We start from the raw sequence: 18467 nt of genomic DNA on the forward strand, positions 1-18467 counted from the left end.
CAACGAGTACATCCTTGTTCTTGTTCATCTCTAAAACAAGATTCAAAAGGATGCAACTTAGAGACTTCATATATATACGGAAAGCTTTTATTTTATTATATAGATCTTTAAAACAAGTTTAAAATAAAAGACAACATAGAATTTAAAAACACCAAAACATAGAAATCATATTATAATGTCGAAATCACTTCAGTCTTTAAGACAATCCGAAGTTTCATAATCCATAAGATCGTCCTTGTCATGATCGAAGTCTTTTTCATTGTCTTGAAAAACCATATGGGCTTCAGGATTCTTCCCTTTCAAACTCTCTTGATAAAGCTCAACAAGATGCTTTGGAGTTCTATAAGTCTTAGCCCCATGATTGTCCATTCCACATCTATGGCACACTGATTTACTTGATTTGGTCGAATGTTGAGGCTTAAACTAAGATCCACGTCCATGACCATGGCCTCGTCCAAATGAGCCACGATCATGTCCATGATCTCGTCCATTATGATTACCTCGTCCGCGGCCAGAGGAACCTCGGCCACGGCCACGTCCGTATCTACTTCCTCGACCACGGCCATAATAGCCATTTCCTTGGACATGGTGGGACTCTTTATCGTCCTCAGTGTTGTGTGCTTCAGGTGGTGCTGCTGAGCCAACAGGTCTCATCTCACTGTTTCTCATTTATAACTCATTATTCTGCTCAGCAAGCAAGAGACAAGAAATAAGATCAGCGTAGGTCTTAAAACCTTTCTCTCTATACTGTTGTTGTAACAGCACATTGCTTGTGTGGAAAGTGGAAAAGGTTTTCTCAAGCATATCCTGATCCGTAATACTTTCACCACACAGTTTCAACTTTGAAACGATCTTAAACATGGCCGAGTTGTACTCGTCCACGGACTTATAGTCTTCGATTCTTAGATCCCTCCAATCAGACCGAGCCTTTGGTAAGATCACCGTTCTCTGGTGATCATATCTCGATTTCAATTCGTTCCAAAGCTCTAGTGGATTCTCAATGGTTAGGTATTGATCCTTGAGACTCTCAGCTAGATGGTGACGAATGATCAAGATGGCTCTGTAACGATCTTTCTCATTTGAGTTGTTGTCCTCGGTGATACATTCACCGAGACCTTTGGATTTCAATATGATCTTGGTATCAAGCGCCCACTGAAGATAACTGTCTCCAGAGACATTTAGGGCAGCAAAATCCAAGTTACTGATTTTCGACATCTGAAATCATAGATAATATAGGTCTTTTAGAAATAAGGTTTTTAGTTTTAAAAACATTCAAGTAAAGCCTAATGGCCAAAGTATATGCCTTACGGCCAAGATTCAAACAAACAAACCAATCGCCCAAGTAATAGAACAAGTCACACGGCTATTTAGTTCAATTCAACATCATCCCTAGAATTAGATCTAAGTTCAATTGCAATCAATCAGTAGTGATAAGGTTCGGATATGGATGCAACAAGGCCACACGGCCACGGATGATGATCTAGAACAATTAACCTAGAATGTATTAAGGCCACACGGCCACAATCTAATTCGATTTCAAAGTGATAAAACTAGGTCATTAGGGTTTTAACCAAGTCAACCAAATTCAGATTCAAATTTAAACAATCTTAATCAATATTTCTAGGTGATCAAACAAAAAGTTAAGTTTCAAATCAAAATTAAAACCAATTTTACAATTTGGGGTTTTAGGGATTTCGAAACTTTGATCTTTGATCAAAGGGATTTGATTTGAGATTCAAAACCTTTAAGGTTATGATTTTAATTGATCAATGGATCAATCTCGATTTAGGGTTTAGGGGATCGGACTTATTCGAGCTCCGATTTACTCTTTTAGGGTTTGATCTATTATCCTAGGGTTTTATCTTTAATATTAGTTTTTAGGGTTTCAATCTTTACAAACAATCCAAATTAAATTCTCATGTTATTAGAATTAGGGTTACCTTTTGTTTGCAGATTGTAGAAACCGGACCACCAAGAGAACCTCGAACAGACGCGAGCTGGAACGAGCTGGAGCTGAAGTCGCGCGAGCTAATCGCTGTCGGGTCGCGAGCTGGCTGATCGGGGAACGCGAGTTGTAGCTGTCCGGGATGCAAGCTGAGAATGGATGGAACTGAGGCTGTGTTCGTCTAGTATCAGAAACACCTTAGGGCTGGGGCTGATCGGATGAACACAAGCTGGAACGCTTGCAAGAACAGATTAGGGTTCGTCGGGTTAGGGTTCAAGGTCGCCGGCTAGGTTTTAGGTTTAGGAGTTTTTCGATTAGGTTTTTAGGCTCACGGTGTTTAGGGACTATCGTGCTGATAACGTGTTGTGAAACAATAGATTTAGAGCTGAATGTTTCTATATTTCATTAATGAATAAGTGTTCCCTTTATATAGGGGATTACAAAATAAGTAAAAAGGAAAGTATCCAAAACCTAAACCAACTAGGATTTAGAAAAGAATACTAATACATAATATGGAAAGATTACAAAGAAAGAAAATCCTAATCATACAAGGAAAATGAAACATATGAATGTGGCCGTATCTCTCTCTCCTCAATACGCCGACTCTCTCTCCTCTCTCTTTCCTGCGGATGGACCGGTTTATCGACCGGACCGGTTTATCGACCGGACCGGTTTATCGACCGGGCCGATTTATCGACCGGGCCGATTTATCGACCGGGCCGATTTATCGACCGAGCCGATTTATCGACCGGGCCGGTTATAGACATCCATCAATTAATTTATAACAATGGTATATTTAATAATGTAATAAAGTAGTTTTAAAAGTTTATAGTTTTATTTATATATATTTGACGTCTCTTTTGAAATTATAAGCTCGAAATTTGTTGTAAAAAAAAGGTTAGAAATTTAGTAGTATGTTTAAAAGTTCTAATTTTTATATCATAATCTATATATTTATTTTCAAAAAAAATTAAACTCGGTCCTTTTCGACCGCTCCATATTTGTTTTCTTAATTCTTAATTCTTATATCTATACAATCAATACTATTAAAATGGAATGAGTTTTAATAAATCTATTTAAAAAGATTTGTAGACCTATTTATATTTACTACTATTTATTATTTAACTGTTTGGCCATATAATAGTTAATCTATAACTATGCAATATCAATCAATACTTCGTACCCTATATTTTCTCCTATAATTAACCGGAAGTTATAACTAAACAAATGAAATATATTTTATTCACATATCGTTTTTCCACCTTGCGATATTCACTTTCTTCCATATTATTATTATACTTGCCATATGCAAAAGTTGTTCTGTGATATGTCAGTTATATATATATATATTCATTGTAACATTAAGAAAAAGTGAATTACTCATGTGAACATGAATCTGAATAGTATTTCGTTACAAATTTAATTTAATTAATAGATAAAATAAGCCCCATAGTATGTTTGGTTTAGTATAATAGTATTGATCGTTACAAAACCTATAAATTAAAATACATAGCATAAATACAATGTATTTATTTGATACGACAATTCAAATATTATAAGTTTTTTGTTTTTTTTTTGTCGGTTCATAGGTTAATAATAGATTTTTGGATTTTATCGTATTTTTAGTTAATAGATTTTCATTATATCCAAATTTTTTATAAACATACCAATTGGTAAAACCTCAGATAGAAGAACATAAGTTAGTTTGCATTATATACGGTCACCGGGTTTAGCGTTCGATCACGGGTTTGGATCAAATATAAAATAATGCTTATATTTTAATTCATTTATAAACCACATATGTACTCCACTAAAATTATTTAAATCATTTGTAAAAGTAAAATATATTCTTCGCATTATTTAAATGTAGATGCACTATTAGTCTTCATTATTTGGTTTTAGTTTGGGTATTTTGGTTTTAAGTGTTGTGATTATAAAATTTAGAAACTGTTCATCTATTTACAAAGTTTGGTTTGGTTTCAGTTGGGTTATTTAGTTCATTGGCTAGGTTTAGTAGCAAAGTTGGAAACGACTAATTTGCAAAAAGATATGGGTCCGATTCAATTCCGGTTCGATTCTGATTTTTTGGGTGATTTTTATAAATAAAAAAATCAGATAATTTGAGGGTTTTCAGTTTAGATATCAATTAATTTGGATTGTTCGGATAAAAAAGGGATAATTTAAACATTTTGAATAAAAAATATTCGGATAATTTGTTTTTCCGGGTAATTTGATTTATAAATAGTATTGTTAGGGTATTTGGTCGTTTATGAATTAAATATAATTAATATTTGTAAGTATATAATTTGTATTTTAAATTTCAGAAACTCATTTGGTTCTCAATTCGGTTTCAGTTTTCCGGTTACATGCATATATTATCTGTTCGGTTATTTATGAAATTCAGTCTAATTTTTTTTTTATTTGGTACAGTTTGATTCGATGTTCTGGATAAATATGCTCAAACTTATACACTATCTTATAGAAATTCGTTTAAAACAATTATTTAATTTCAAAAACAAACTGCTATGTTAAAATCTAGTACGTGAACTATAAACTTACGTTTGAGCTCCATATATAACAACTCAAAGCATTTACTTTATTCTTATATATAACGTATTTAAAAATCGACCTATATTTTTTTATGAACGAAAATTGTATGTTGATCGATCCATTAAAGATTCAAAGACATGCTTCTATCTCTCCCTTCTCAGGCTGGTTTCTTCAGGTTTCTGCTTGAATTGTATTTTTGGTTTGTTACTTTTGTAGTTACCACCTTTCCTTTTTTCATCATTTTTTTTTTGTAATAAGTTGTGCTTTATAATAGTATAAAACTCAGAAAATTGGTATAAAGTTTAACGATTAGACAAAGAAAAAACAAACAAATCTTAGAAAATTAAAAAGAGAATATCTCAACTTTAGGTTCCTTTGTATATATTGATTCCAGTTAAATCTTTCAAGTTATTTCAAAGTAAAAAGGAAACTTATTTACAAATATTCTGTTCTCACACAAGGCAACCGTGAAAAGACAAAACACATGCAAGAAGAACCATATTCCACCTATGTGATTATGTAGTTTGCGATACTTGTATAAGATATAAACCGTGTTATGACAACATCTAAAATAATAATTACGACACCAATAAAAATAAGAATTCAGACAACACTTAGTCATTGCTATTGCTCCGGCGCATAAGTCGCTTCTCTGCATGTGCTCTCTCTCTCTCTCTCCTTCACAATTGTATATATACACACAAACCCACACAGTTTCATGTCTCCTTCTTTTTATATATCATTGAAGCCATATCAATGGGGAACTGCCTGAGACACGACAATGGCTTTGCTGGAAAAGAAAAGGACGATCTCGAACCCGAGCTCCCGGTTGAGTTATTGGAAGAAGGTAAAGGGAGTAGCGGTGAGGAAGGAGGAAGTGAAAGATCAACACAAAAAGAGTCTAAGGTGGTGAGGATCAAAGTAGTGGTGACAAAAGGAGAACTTAGACAAATCTTGGGCCACAAGAAAGGTACCAATTCCATTCAACACTTAGCTCACGTTCTTAAAGATAGTGGCCGAAACATCTCCAGGGCTTATGAAGAAGAAGAAGAACAAGGTGATGAAAATTGGAGGCCTACGTTAGAAAGTATTCCTGAGAATCATTATTGAAATTAATCATATCAATATATTCAACTAAGAGTCCAGTTTTTCTTACCTTTTCCTAGACGGCTGTTTATTATGTTGTCTATGATTGCTCCTTTTTAACCAAAGTTGTCTCAGGAACATTGGTTTTCTTTTCCTTTCCTTGTTTTTTCCCCAGGATGTTTGGTGCTTTATGTTTTTGTTAGAGCACTAATTAACTATTACATGTCATCATGTGTTGTCTTATTTAGTTAATGAAATGTGACATTTTATATACTTGGTCGAAAGACAGTCTTTTATGTACAAAGAAGTTTTAAAGTTATTTTATCAGTCGATTCAAATCCTACTATGATAAGATCATAATAGCTTCACAACCTTTCCTCCACGGATACAAATACATAGCTCATATCCATCTAACCTTTAAAAAGAAAAAAAAAAAAAGAAAAGCGGATAAGAAAACAATAAGGCCCCCTGTTGTATAGAGACAAAATGGGCTTTTTCAGTTGCATCATTGTAATATAATATAATCCCTTTGCGACTGAAATATCAACAAAAAAACTTTTGTCAATTAATAAAAATCCATTGTATTTACAAGAGAAAAAAACAAAAATAGCACTAAATCAAGTTTTTGTTCCCAAACTATCACTCAAGGTCAAAAGTCACAAAAATAGCACTTAATGTTTTATCAAAAGTCACAAACTTAGGGTTTAGAGTTAAAGGGTGGGGTTTAGAGTTTAGGGTTTAGGGTTTAGGGTTTAGAGTTTAGGGTTTAGGGTTTAGAGTTTAGGGTTTAGGGTTTAGAGTTGAGAAATGAGGTTTTGGGGATAAGATTTCAAATTTTGAAAAATTAAAATTTTCAAAGGATAAACTTAGAAAGGTGCTATTTTGGTTATTTTAGTTTTTGAGTGCTATTTTTGTGATATAAACTTAGAAAGGTGCTATTTTGGGGATTTGCCCTTAGTGGTGGGTTCGCGGGTCAACCCGCTCCGACCCGCCCCGCCTCGCCGCGGGTCGAATCATTTTTTCGATTCAAAAACTCGATCCGCATAACCCGCAAACAAAAACTTTTATATCCGCATCCGCCCCGCCAAAACCCGCGGGTAACCCGCCTAACCCGCGGGTTATATTAATTATATTAAAAATAGTTATTTAATTAAAAATCATTATTTTCTAATTATATAATAATTATTTTAATTAAAAATAATTATTTTTTATTTATATAATAGTTATTTTTAAAATATACTATTAAAAAAATATATTTATAATTAAAATTATACAAATATTTATTGTTTTTTATATATTTAACGAAAACTGTTTTTTTTTCAATTTTTTTTTTTTTTTTTAATTTGCGGGTTGGCGGGTACCCGCGATTCAAATTCGGCTGACCCGCACCCGCCCCGCTCAAAATAATCTCGACACGCACCCGCACCCGCGATTTAAAAATTTCAAATGGTTTGACCCGCACCCGCCCCACGGCGGGTCAAACGGGGCGGGGCCCGCGGGTAATGATTAAAATTTTCAGCTCTATTTGCCCTATTTATAAATCTATATATAATAGCAAACCAACATTCAGCATGACTTTGTAATTTCTCAATCCCCTATATATTAATTGAGAAACATTTGAAAAATTAGAACCTTAATTTTGTATTAATTAAAAAAAACCTCAAATCCTAGGTGACACTCTAAATGCCTTCTAAATTCCATTTCAAAGAATTCTATAGCATCTAATATAAAGTATAGTTTAATCTAATGGTGTCACACTATTCCATAATTATATAACACTAGAGAACATTATATTAACCTAAAATATATAAAGTGTGTATTCTTTCTTTAAATAAAAGCTACGAAATTACCTAATATGATTTACATATATACGAGAATTAATGATTATGAATAATAAAGATTTGATAGCAATTTTTGCATCCTTCTTCATTTTTGTTTAAATTTATATTATTAAAAAACTTAAACAATCACATTAACCATATAATAAAAAATTAGATTTTTTCTTATATATTATATTTTGAATTTTTTAAAATGACTTTAAATTACAAAAATGAGAAAACCTTATATGTTATATATTTTTTTAAAACGACTTTAAAATACAAAAATGAGGACACTTTATATGTTATATTTTTCTTATATGTTAGAATTTTCTTATATGTTATATTTTGAATTTTTTTTTAAAACGACTTTAAATTACAAAAATGTAAGTTTTCCTTAAGTATACGACTAAAAACATTAAAATGACATGTATCAATTCGATGGTTGATTTGAAAGCTTTCAAAACCATATGGAAGATAAAAGTCAAAATAATTCAACTGTGAAAACAATACTGTTCACTATTTTCAAAAAAGTGTTCGCTGGAAAAAATAAGGTTTTTATGTCATAATTTGTTTAATGTCCACTAGAGAACATTATATTAACCTAAAATATAAGAAGTGTGTATTTTTTCCCTAAATAAAAGCTACAAAATTACCTAATATGATTTACATATATATGACAATTAATTATTATGAGTAATAAAGATTTGATAACAATTTTTGCATCCTTCTTCATTTTGTTTAATTTTATATTATAAAAAAATAAACAATCACATTAACCATATAATTAAAAAAATATATTTTTTCTTATATGTTATATTTTGAATTTTTTTAAATGACTTTAAATTACAAAAATGAGGAAACCTTATATGTTATATATTTTTTTTAAACGACTTTAAAATACAAAAATGAGGACACCTTATATATTATATTTTTCCTATATCTTAGATTTTTTCTTAGATGTTATATTTTGAATTTTTTAAAACGATTTTAAATTACAAAAAATGTATGTTTTCCTTAAATATATGACTAAAAACATTAAAATGACATGTATCAATTCGATGGTTGATTTGAAAGCTTTCAAAACCATATGAAAGATAAAAGTCAAAATAATTCAACTGTGAAAACAATACTGTTCACTTTTTTCAAGAATGTGTTCGATGGAAAAAATAAGATTTTTATGTCATAATTTGTTTAATGTCCAATCCGATCAACCCATGATATATTAATTATAGTTTTGTTCCATTATTTTTTAATAAAAATTGATCTGATCCATCAGAAGGAAATTATATAATAACAACAAAAAATATTTTATATATATAAATAAAATGATCAAAAATATGAAAAAAACTATCGATAATATATACAAATAAACTCACACTTCTTATCCTAGTAAATTAATAAAGCAGTCGTTATAAAAAAAAATAGCAAACCAACATTTTTTTTTAACATCTTAACTTATGTTCAGTGAACATCAACACTTTTTATAAAAAAATAAAACTGAAATTGCACGGTTGAGATTGTTGCAGTTCTACGATCTAATGGATAAAAGATTTAGTTTCATTTAGTGTCTGATGTCATCAACACGCAAAGGACATCTTCCGTTTTCTTTCTTTGAATCGTGGCTTCTCAAAAGAGACAACTTTTCAAAATTACACTCTTTTAGCAAATATATACATCGTTTCTTTCTCCCATGTCCCATCAAATCACCATTATTTTTTTTCGTGCTTTAGAGCACCATTAAGCACCTAGCACCATTAACCCTGGATTAATGGTGCTTAATGGGTTGGTTACTGATTTCTAAATTAAAAAAAAGGAAGTAATTAGAGAAGAAGCGGTGCTTAATTAAGCCTCAGAAGAGGCGTTGCTTAGTGGACATGTGTTGCCCACTCCGCGCCCCTTTCTCTCTCTCACGAAACGCAAGCTTGCTGGTCATCTTTGCTCGGATTTTTCTCGCAGAAATCGACGCTGAGATTCAGCGTGATGAGGAGATCGTGGACGGCGACGGCGAGGATATTGGAGCAAGAGACGGTGTTGGGACAGGCGAGCTCGAGAGCGGTTTTGGGCGGATCACAACGTCGAATCCGTCTCCGGGGAGGGAGAGGTTGATGGGGGAATCGCGTTCGACGGCGTTGAAAGCGGTGGAGGAAACGAGGATGGAGAAACTTTTGCTTATTTGGATCCAAAGTTTTGATTTTTATCAGAGATCTGATCGTGGGTTTACGATTGATCGATTCCTTTTGCTTAAAGTTTGCATCTTTGTTATGATTCCTTGATTTTTCAAGTTTCTGTTTTTATCAGGTTGGCTCAATCTCTACGAGAGATGGTTGAGTGCAGTGTATGTCGTTCGAAGATGGTTTCGAGGGCTTATGTTTCTTAATTGACTTAAATGTCTACTACATTATAGTATCTAGTACCAGTTGCTAGATGTTGTGTCTGCATAATGGAAAAGTAGTAGAAGTTCATCAACTCTGGCTAGTTTTTGATATTGTTTAACCGATCATACGAATGTGAAAAGAGATTCCATTAAGTTCTGTTCATAAAGTTATTTTTTTAATTTCCAAATCACTACTCTTTCCTCGAGTCTCTCGCGTTTTTGTAGACGGTCCATTGATACTTGAGTGTTTATGTTCAAATTGTAGGCCAGGCATCAAAAAGTTGGAGAGAAGCCTCTTCTGTCTGTTTCAACATTTGTCCACGTACTTCTTCTTCGTCAATCAAAGAGAAACTAATCCATTGCATTGCAATTAATAACTACCTCAAGTTCACAATGCAGGTGCAGCCACTTGTCCTTTTCTCATTTTGCATACGTAGGTCTATTGTCTGAGGTTGTAGCCTTTCCACTCATTACCTCTTACTCTTGAATGGGTTTTGTATATTTTCACAATAATATTTGATCAAATCCTGCTTATCTTTAATTTTGGTAGTGGGAGGCACTTGCTCTGTTGCTGATAGGGATTAGTGTAAATCAGCTGCGTTATCTTCCTGAAGGTTCTCATGTGGATGTCAGGTAAATTGTTGCTGAATTCAATGGTTTACTGAATCTCTTGACTGCCTTAATACAGCTTTGGAACATTGATGACTGCTACATTGCAATGGGAAGGGATACCTACATATATCGTTGGTATAGGCAGAGGAATAAGTGCCACGGTTGGACTAGCGGCTACGGCCGTCTCTCAACGCTGAGAACTGGCCTCTGGTCATTGTGGTCTCAGGTATATTATTAACTTGAAACTTCTAATCCATTTGGAAGAGTAATGTTTAGATTGTCAATCACATGAAACTGTAACATATTTGCAGTAAGATTTTAGATTCTCATGGTTTACTATAAAATGTATGTGTTCTTTTGCAATCTGCTCTTGACTTGATATAGAATGTTTAACTTTTTTCAAATCATTTGGTATTGGTATTTTGTTTTAAAACCGGTGAATCTACTACTCAACTTTAGCTGCAAGTAGAAGATATAGAACGTTTAATTTTTTTTAAGAAACCCTCTAAGAAGGACAAAAATATAGGGGTTTCTTAAAAAAATTGTTAACACACATTTAATATTAAAAAAGTGATTAAGAGCCCAATTAGGGGGGCTAGGGTTAATCGTTCTCTTAAATCAAATGACCATTGTTCTTATTTCCTTACAGTTTTATAATCTTTTCTTCAAATTTCTCTGTCGCTCGGTGGATTCTTTTTCATTATGGAATATCATTATCTGATTTCACCACCATTAAACCTAATTGAGTATTTGTTTCTCAGCCGCTGATCTGCGAAAGAGTATTTGTTTCTCAGCTGCTGATCTGCACGTAGTTTTTAATGCTCTCGATGTTTTTTTAATCTCTGCTTCTCTCCACTCTTTTTTTTTGATACTTAATCTCTCTCCAACCACTGATTACTTAATTTACTGTCTGTGTGGAGTTACTCATTTTCTGAGAACATGTCTTCTTTCCGAAAAACTCATTGATCTCTCTTGGTAAAGTTCCCACTTAGAATTTCAGAGAGTATATTTGTAGGATCCGCGATGCAAAACCACAAAGCAGTATTCCATAATGAAAAAAATTTCAATATATCTCCACAAACTACATATCTTATTTGTTTAAATATATCTCCAGATAGAAAATGTACATTTTTAGACTGAATCTCAGTCCAAATTATTTCATTTACCCAAAAGTTTCCAATTGAAGAGTTATGATTTCTGTTCATATCAGAAGCTGATCGTTTCTCTGTTAGTTTTATGACTCAGTTTTATAGGAGATGTATGTTTTACCAAATTTTTTGATCGTCATTGTTAGACAGACATGCCGTTTAACTGATTGCACAAGTTGTAGATATGTGATATATGGTGGTTTATACATCTTGTATATATGCTTTTCAATTGGTTTTTAAGTCTTTATCGAGTCTTCCTAGTCCTTTTCGAGTCATTACAGGTCTGGAGTTGCATTGGATGGGAGATGGACCAGCTGGAACAAAAGAGGCAGCAAACAGTGCAATTTGGTGATTTTCACGCAGAACAGTCTTGATGACTGTTCCAGATAGCGGAGCAACCCGATCGAGTGACTGTTCCGAGTGAGTGTTCCAGTGGCAGAGATTTTTAAGGAAACTACAACCTATTTCGGGATTTGCCCTAATCTCTCTATTTTCTCTCCCAGCCGCCTGCGGCTTTGAGATATCTTCTTTTTCTGTTTTTCCTGATTATTCTACGCTAGTTTACAGAGAGGAACCAGACCCGAAAACTCCATTGTTGGATTTGCTTATTGTAAAGGGAGAAGGATCTCTACACTCTTGAGAAGAATCATGAACCCTATCTCTTTTATTTTATTGATTCAGCATGTTTTCTTCATCTGTTATCTTTGTGTTCTCTGTAGCTATGGCTGAGTAGTCAGCTTGCTTAGTCTAGGGTGTTAGGGTGTTAGATCTGTGAGCTTGACATAAATAAGTTATAAATCGATTGTCTTCATTCACTGTTGTTCTTAAGGCTTGCATCAAGTTAACCACTTAGTGCCTGATTCTAGGTTTAATCTATTCATCAAAAGTGTTATAGGTTGCTAGACATAACTTTAATGAGCATTGCATCCCTAACCAGCGAAAGTAGATGTTAGGATGTTTTGTGAACATATCGGACTTGACCTCTATTGCTTGCTGTCGTATCTTGATCCAAACGAGAGTTTAGGTATCAAGATCGATCAGCATAGGGAGCAGTACCACGACAGTGGACTGTTCTACTTGAGTGATCCGAGTTCTAGACTTGCTCTTAATTAAACTTGAATAATTGTTTGGCTCACACTTGCTTAACATCCGATCAAACCACCCTAGGCTAGCATTTTAGTTATCCGAATACTTTAATTAATCTTGTTACTTGTTTCTCACGAAACCCTCAAATCTTTAAACCCCCATATTGTTTTAGCTTGATATTGATCCCATAAAGATAAAGTGTAATAGTTGGTCTCTCTGGATTCGATCCTAAAGTGCTACATCGACATACCATTCGATTGTGGTAGTGTGCACATTAGGTTAATTGGTGTGCGTATACACGTAATATCAATTTGGCGCCGTTGCCGGGGATCATCTTTTTACCTTTATTTTTCGATTATTTATTTAGTCTAAGACTTCTAACTTGCTCTATCCTTTTTGTTTCAGCTAATTTTTCAGGTGCATGACCAGTAGACATACTCGGAGAAACGCACAAGGAGAGTTAGTTACATTTAGCAACCAGGAGCTAGCAAGGTTAGAAAGAACAAATCGTCAACAGCAAGGGCAAACCAACACCACTATGGGTGATCACGCCAATCAAGAGCAACTCACTGCTTAGTTGCAACAGATGCAACAACAGATGCAACAACAGATGCTTCAAATGCAGCAGGCCATCCAAGCTCAGCAGGATGCTGTTGAACAGGCTGCTCTCGCGCGGCAGGAACAACAGGCGCAGACTGTTCCAATCGGACAGAGAAACCTTCCTTGCAACATCCCTGCTACGCGCTCTGCCATTGTTCCTCCACTCTGCACCAGGCAGGACTTCGAGATCAAGCCTTCTTTGATTGGTCTAGTACAAAGAAAGGTGTTCTCTGGTCTCTCTACAGAAATTCCAATGGAGCATATTGAGAGCTTCGAAAAAGTCTGCAGTTTCACTCGTGCGAATGGTGTTCCACCAGATTATATCAGGTGCATGCTATTCCCATTCTCTCTTGACGGAAAAGCTGCACGGTGGTTGAACTCTCTCCCTACCGGCTCTCTCACTTCATGGGAACAGGTCCGATCAGCTTTTCTAAGCCATTTCTACTCTAAGGCGAGAACAGCTGCATTGAGGAACAAGATCACCTCCTTCAGACAGCTCATTGATGAGCCTTTCTGCGATGCATGTGAGCGCTTCAATGACTATCGAAGAGAATGTCCTCACCATGGATTTGATGATGATTACCTCCTGGATATTTTCTATGATGGAGTGGACTCGAAATACCAAGGTGCTCTGAACTCTGCGAGCAATGGAGACTTCATGACTCAAACCACTGATGGAGCGTTTAAGCTGATTGAGAACATGGCTGCTAGCTCAGCTAATAAGAAAGAGGAGAGTGATTGCTCCATGAAAGGGAACAGTTCTGACACCCAGAAAATAGATGAGCTGACTGCCAAGGTTGATCAGCTACTGAAAAACAACCAAGGGCACGTCTTCAGCATGGAGCAAGCTACGGCCGGACATATTCAGAACCAGAACAAGCGACAACCGCAGAGCAATCATCAAGCTGTTCCAGCTAACGAGAACAGTCAACCCGATGAGCTGCAAAGTCTGGGTATGATGATGCAACAGATGTTGCAGGGTCAGCAGGTTCAGGCCAAGGTGTTGAATCAGGTAACCACAGAAATTGACACCAGGATGGGCAACATGTTCACTGAGCTGAATAACAAGTATGACAATCTTGAGATCCATATGAGAAAGATCGATGTTCAGCTTGCTCAAACAGCTGAGAGTGTCAAGAGGCAACAAGAGACGCTCCCTGGAAGAACTGATAAAAATCCAAGGACTGAGCACTGTAATGCAGTAGAGCAGCCGTTTGCTGAGACTATTCTAGTCGCAGAGGAGAACACAGAGCAGTCTGCTAGCTCTGAAGTGATTGCTCCTAGCGAACCTGCTGAAACTCCACCAGTCCGAGTCTATGTTCCTAAGGTTCCCTATCCAATTCCACCTAGACATCTGATGGATCCCATTAGTGAAGAGCAGCTGATAGGTTTTAACAAGATGGTGAGAAGGCTTCCTAAAGAACTTGCATTCGAAGATGCTTTGCAGATTCGTCCATTGCTCCAGTTCTTTAAAAACTGTAGAGAGACTCAAGAAGAGATCAAGGTCCTCTATACCAGAGCACTGTCTACGCCAGCACTGAAGGTATTGCCTAAGGTTGATGATCCTGGAAAGTTTGTTTTCCCATGTTCCATCGCAGGAACAACCTTCAAGGACGCTCTTTGTGACTCTGGTTCTTGTGTGAATCTCATCTCAAAGGCTATTGTAGACGATTTAGGTATTGCTGATGTTGAGCGTTCTCAGCTGACCCTGACCTTTGCAAACTCTTCCAGAGCAGTCCCATATGGAACCATCCGCAGCCTTCATGTTCAAGTAGGGGAATGCATTGTTCCTGCTGAGTTTCAAGTTGTTGAGATGAACAAGGATCATGAGATGCCTTTGATATTTGGAAGGACATTCATGGCTACTGTCAGAGCAACCATCGATATGCCCAACAAGAGAGTCTGCTTCTCCAACATCAACAAGAAAATTTTCTACAAGGCTGTACCCACCAGATCTTCCTCATCACACACCTCTTGCATCTCAGTGTTTGATGTAGAAAAGCTGAAGGTTGTTCCAGAGAAGGAGCATGGTGATAAGGGTGAGAGCAGACTGTTCTTTGATGAAGATCCTAGCACTGATCCTACTAAATTCAGAGGGAATTCAAGGGTGAAACAGAAAGTCCAGAAGAAAAGGGTCAAGGGAGATCCTACAATGACTTTGATACCTCTCAAGTGTGATGGGAACTCCATTGAGTATGAGGTAAAGTGCAAGGGTACTTCTAAACCTTTCTCTAAAGTCAGAGCTATTCTCACACATGAGCTGAAGGAGAAAGGAAAAGCAGCTGTGAAAGGGTTGTTGAGCAGAGTTCTGGAGCTGAACATGTCTGATTGTGGAGCTTGTTTTGGAACAAGCCCTCCTGCTCAACCCGACTGATCCCAGTCACCAAGTCAAGCTAGAGACTTAAACCAAGCGCTTGGTGGGAGGCAACCCACTGGTGAGTGTCATTAACATTAGGATTTTCTTTTTACTTATTTTTGTTTTTAGTTTGTTGAGTCTCAGGTCATAAATCAAAAAAATCTGAGACCCTTGACTAGAGCAAGCAGCTGGCTGCTCTCATTCCAGAGCATCCTTTACCGGAGCAACCGCGTCTTGCTCTGTCAGGCTGCTCCGCGTCAGGTAAGTATCTCGAACAAAAAAATGTTTATTCTTGATTTCACCTTCTCTCTGATTTATTTTCACACCAGGGACGTTGTGAAGTAAGTCTGGGGGAGGGTTTTCGTCGTTTACTAACTCGTTTCTTTCTTTTTTTTTTTTTCTTTTGGGTCAATTTGAGTCAGTTTTTATTGAGTCAGTCAAAATTTGTGGGAATTAGGACCTTATTCCGTGTTGATCGCTATCCACCTCGTGCTTTAGTTATCTTATTCTGTGACCTTAGCAGTGGCGAAAGACACACATGTGGACCTGGAACACCCTGACATATCTCACTTGATTCTCCAGAAGTTCTCAACCGATCAGGTTACACTGGGTAGACTTAACTCCACCTTACTTGAACCTAATCTTAACTGAAATTCTTCTTGATATGGGCATTAGATCAGGGAAACGAAAACACACTCAGGACTTCTTATCCTTTTTATCCATCTTGCTGATCCTGAGTGGCTAACTCATCTTTAGCTAGTTCTCACCCTGCACCTTAGCCTTTATTCCACCTTCATGCATTTGTTTTTCAGTGTCATATGTGCAGATATGTGCAAAAAGGTCGGAGAGGAAATGATCAACGCAGCCTCCTACTCATTACTGTTGCAGAAATTATGTCAGAAAGGAGAACAAGCAGATTAAGGGAGCAACCGCTCCATAACCAATGAACTGTGCAAGAGCAGGGATGGAGAACCAGAATGGTCGCAAAATCAGAACCACCAGTGGCACTCAGAACGATCATGTATTACCTCCTTCTTCGTCACATCACCATATCAGTCTTCAAAAAAAAAAAAAAAAAAAAAAAAACGAGATTAATGTGATGGAGAAGGGGAAGAAAGAAAAGAAACATGGAGCCACTGGAAAGGTCGAGCAAGAAGTTGGTACCAAGTATTGAAGAGTGTGTAGAGGAAAGTGGAAAGCAGAACAATCAGTTGCCTGTTCCGTCATCAGAACAGTCGCACCAGATAGAGCAAAAACGAGTAGAGGCTGTGGACATCAATGGATCTATCCTCTCTTGCCATTTTGTGTGATATCCTGCATCCTCTTCAATGAAATGGTAGCCCCTAAACACTCTTAACTCCACCATTAAATATCCTGTTCCACACCTAGACCGTCTACCCTGAATGATGCCTGTGATGAGAAGCTCACGCTACTCTTAAATGAATGTAGGGAGTTCTGTCTCGATAGTGTTGCTTTTTCAGGTTTGAGATGAAGAGTATGGAGCCGATTTTTGAACAGCAGTCAGTGGGGTTCCGGTAAGGTGTGTTGTCCTAGTTTTACTGCTTGTATGGTTCAGAGATTCGTGGTTAAAGTATGGTTGCTGAGAATAGGAGAGTTCCCACACTTTCAAACCTTTCTCCCTGTTCTTGATACTTGACATTGTTTGAGGACAAACAAGGATCTAAGTCTGGGGGAATTGATATATGGTGTTTTATACATCTTGTATATATGCTTTTCAATTGGTTTTTAAGTCTTTATCGAGTCTTCGTAATCCTTTTCGAGTCATTACAGGTCTGGAGTTGCATTGGATGGGAGATGGACCAGCTGGAACAAAAGAGGCAGCAAACAGTGCAATTTGGTGATTTTCACGCAGAACAGTCTTGATGACTGTTCCGGATAGCGGAGCACCCGAGTGACTGTTCCGAGTGAGTGTTCCAGCGGCAGAGATTTTTAAGGAAACTACAACCTATTTCGGGATTTGCCCTAATCTCTCTATTTTCTCTCCCAGCCGCCTGTGGCTTTGAGATATCTTTTTCTGTTTTTCCTGATTATTCTACGCTAGTTTACAGAGAGGAACCAGACCCAAAACTCCATTGTTGGATTTGCTTTTGTAAAGGGAGAAGGATCTCTACACTCTTGAGAAGAATCCTGAACCCTATCTCTTTTATTTTATTGATTCAGCATGTTTTCTTCATCTGTTATCTCTGTGTTCTCTGTAGCTATGGCTGAGTAGTCAGCTTGCTTAGTCTAGGGTGTTAGGGTGTTAGATCCGTGAGCTTGACATAAATAAGTTATAAATCGATTGTCTTCATTCACTGTTGTTCTTAAGGCTTGCATCAAGTTAACCACTTAGTGCCTGATTCTAGGTTTAATCTATTCATCAAAAGTGTTATAGGTTGCTAGACATAACTTGAATGAGCATTGCATCCCTAACCAGCGAAAGTAGATGTTAGGGTGTTTTGTGAACATATCGGACTTGACCTCTATTGCTTGCTGTCGCATCTTGATCCAAACGAGAGTTTAGGTATCAAGATCGATCAGCATAGGGGCAGTACCACGACAGTGACTGTTCTACTTGAGTGATCCGAGTTCTAGACTTGCTCTTAATTAAACTTGAATAATTGTTTGGCTCACACTTGCTAACACCCGATCAAACCACCCTAGGCTAGCATTTTAGTTATCTGAATACTTTAATTAATCTTGTTACTTGTTTCTCACGAAACCCTCAAATCTTTAAACCCCATATTGTTTTAGCTTGATATTGATCCCATAAAGATAAAGTGTAATAGTTGGTCTCTGTGGATTCGATCCTAAAGTGCTACATCGACATACCATTCGATTGTGGTAGTGTGCACATTAGGTTATTGGTGTGCGTATACACGTAATATCA

The 18467-nt window shown here is 36.3% G+C and overlaps 3 protein-coding genes and 1 non-coding gene across 10 annotated transcripts in view; 2 read left to right on the forward strand and 2 right to left on the reverse strand.

Moving 5' to 3' along the window:
* Nucleotides 1–402: 402 nt before the first annotated feature.
* Nucleotides 403–1387, reverse strand: LOC125579999. The gene is made up of 2 exons (XM_048743928.1): nt 1383–1387; nt 403–1162 (listed from the first exon to the last, which is right to left on the reverse strand). Exons 1-2 carry the CDS (start codon nt 1385–1387, stop codon nt 670–672), a joined length of 498 nt encoding a protein of 165 aa, XP_048599885.1. The 3' UTR covers nt 403–669.
* Nucleotides 1388–4819: 3432 nt separating this feature from the next.
* On the forward strand, nt 4820–5854 carry LOC106406588. Its single transcript, XM_022696864.2, has one exon. The coding sequence runs from the start codon at nt 5252–5254 to the stop codon at nt 5603–5605; it is 354 nt and encodes a 117-aa protein (XP_022552585.1). The 5' UTR covers nt 4820–5251; the 3' UTR covers nt 5606–5854.
* Nucleotides 5855–8935: 3081 nt separating this feature from the next.
* The window catches only part of LOC106402612, a 13286-nt gene continuing 3754 nt past the window's right edge, over nt 8936–18467 (forward strand). Inside the window, exons 1-4 of one of the 7 annotated variants that reach the window (XR_007317983.1) lie at nt 9028–10174; nt 10326–10389; nt 10464–10613; nt 11797–12229. Coding sequence is in view for 1 of the 7 variants with exons in the window: in XM_048744451.1 (XP_048600408.1) it covers nt 13208–15595 (2388 nt within the window). In the remaining 6 variants the exon portion in view is untranslated. Of the gene's footprint in view, nt 10209–10325; nt 10751–11796; nt 12230–13026; nt 16682–18467 lie in introns of those variants that run through there. The other 6 variants (XR_007317981.1, XM_048744451.1, XR_007317980.1 and 3 more) reach the window with 6 other exon arrangements.
* Nucleotides 13685–13791, reverse strand: LOC125581129. The gene has a single exon (XR_007318840.1). It is a non-coding gene; the product is annotated as a small nucleolar RNA R71 (small nucleolar RNA).

The sequence above is a fragment of the Brassica napus genome, chromosome C1 (assembly GCF_020379485.1).
Source record: "Brassica napus cultivar Da-Ae chromosome C1, Da-Ae, whole genome shotgun sequence".
NCBI classification, from domain to species: Eukaryota; Viridiplantae; Streptophyta; class Magnoliopsida; order Brassicales; family Brassicaceae; genus Brassica; species Brassica napus.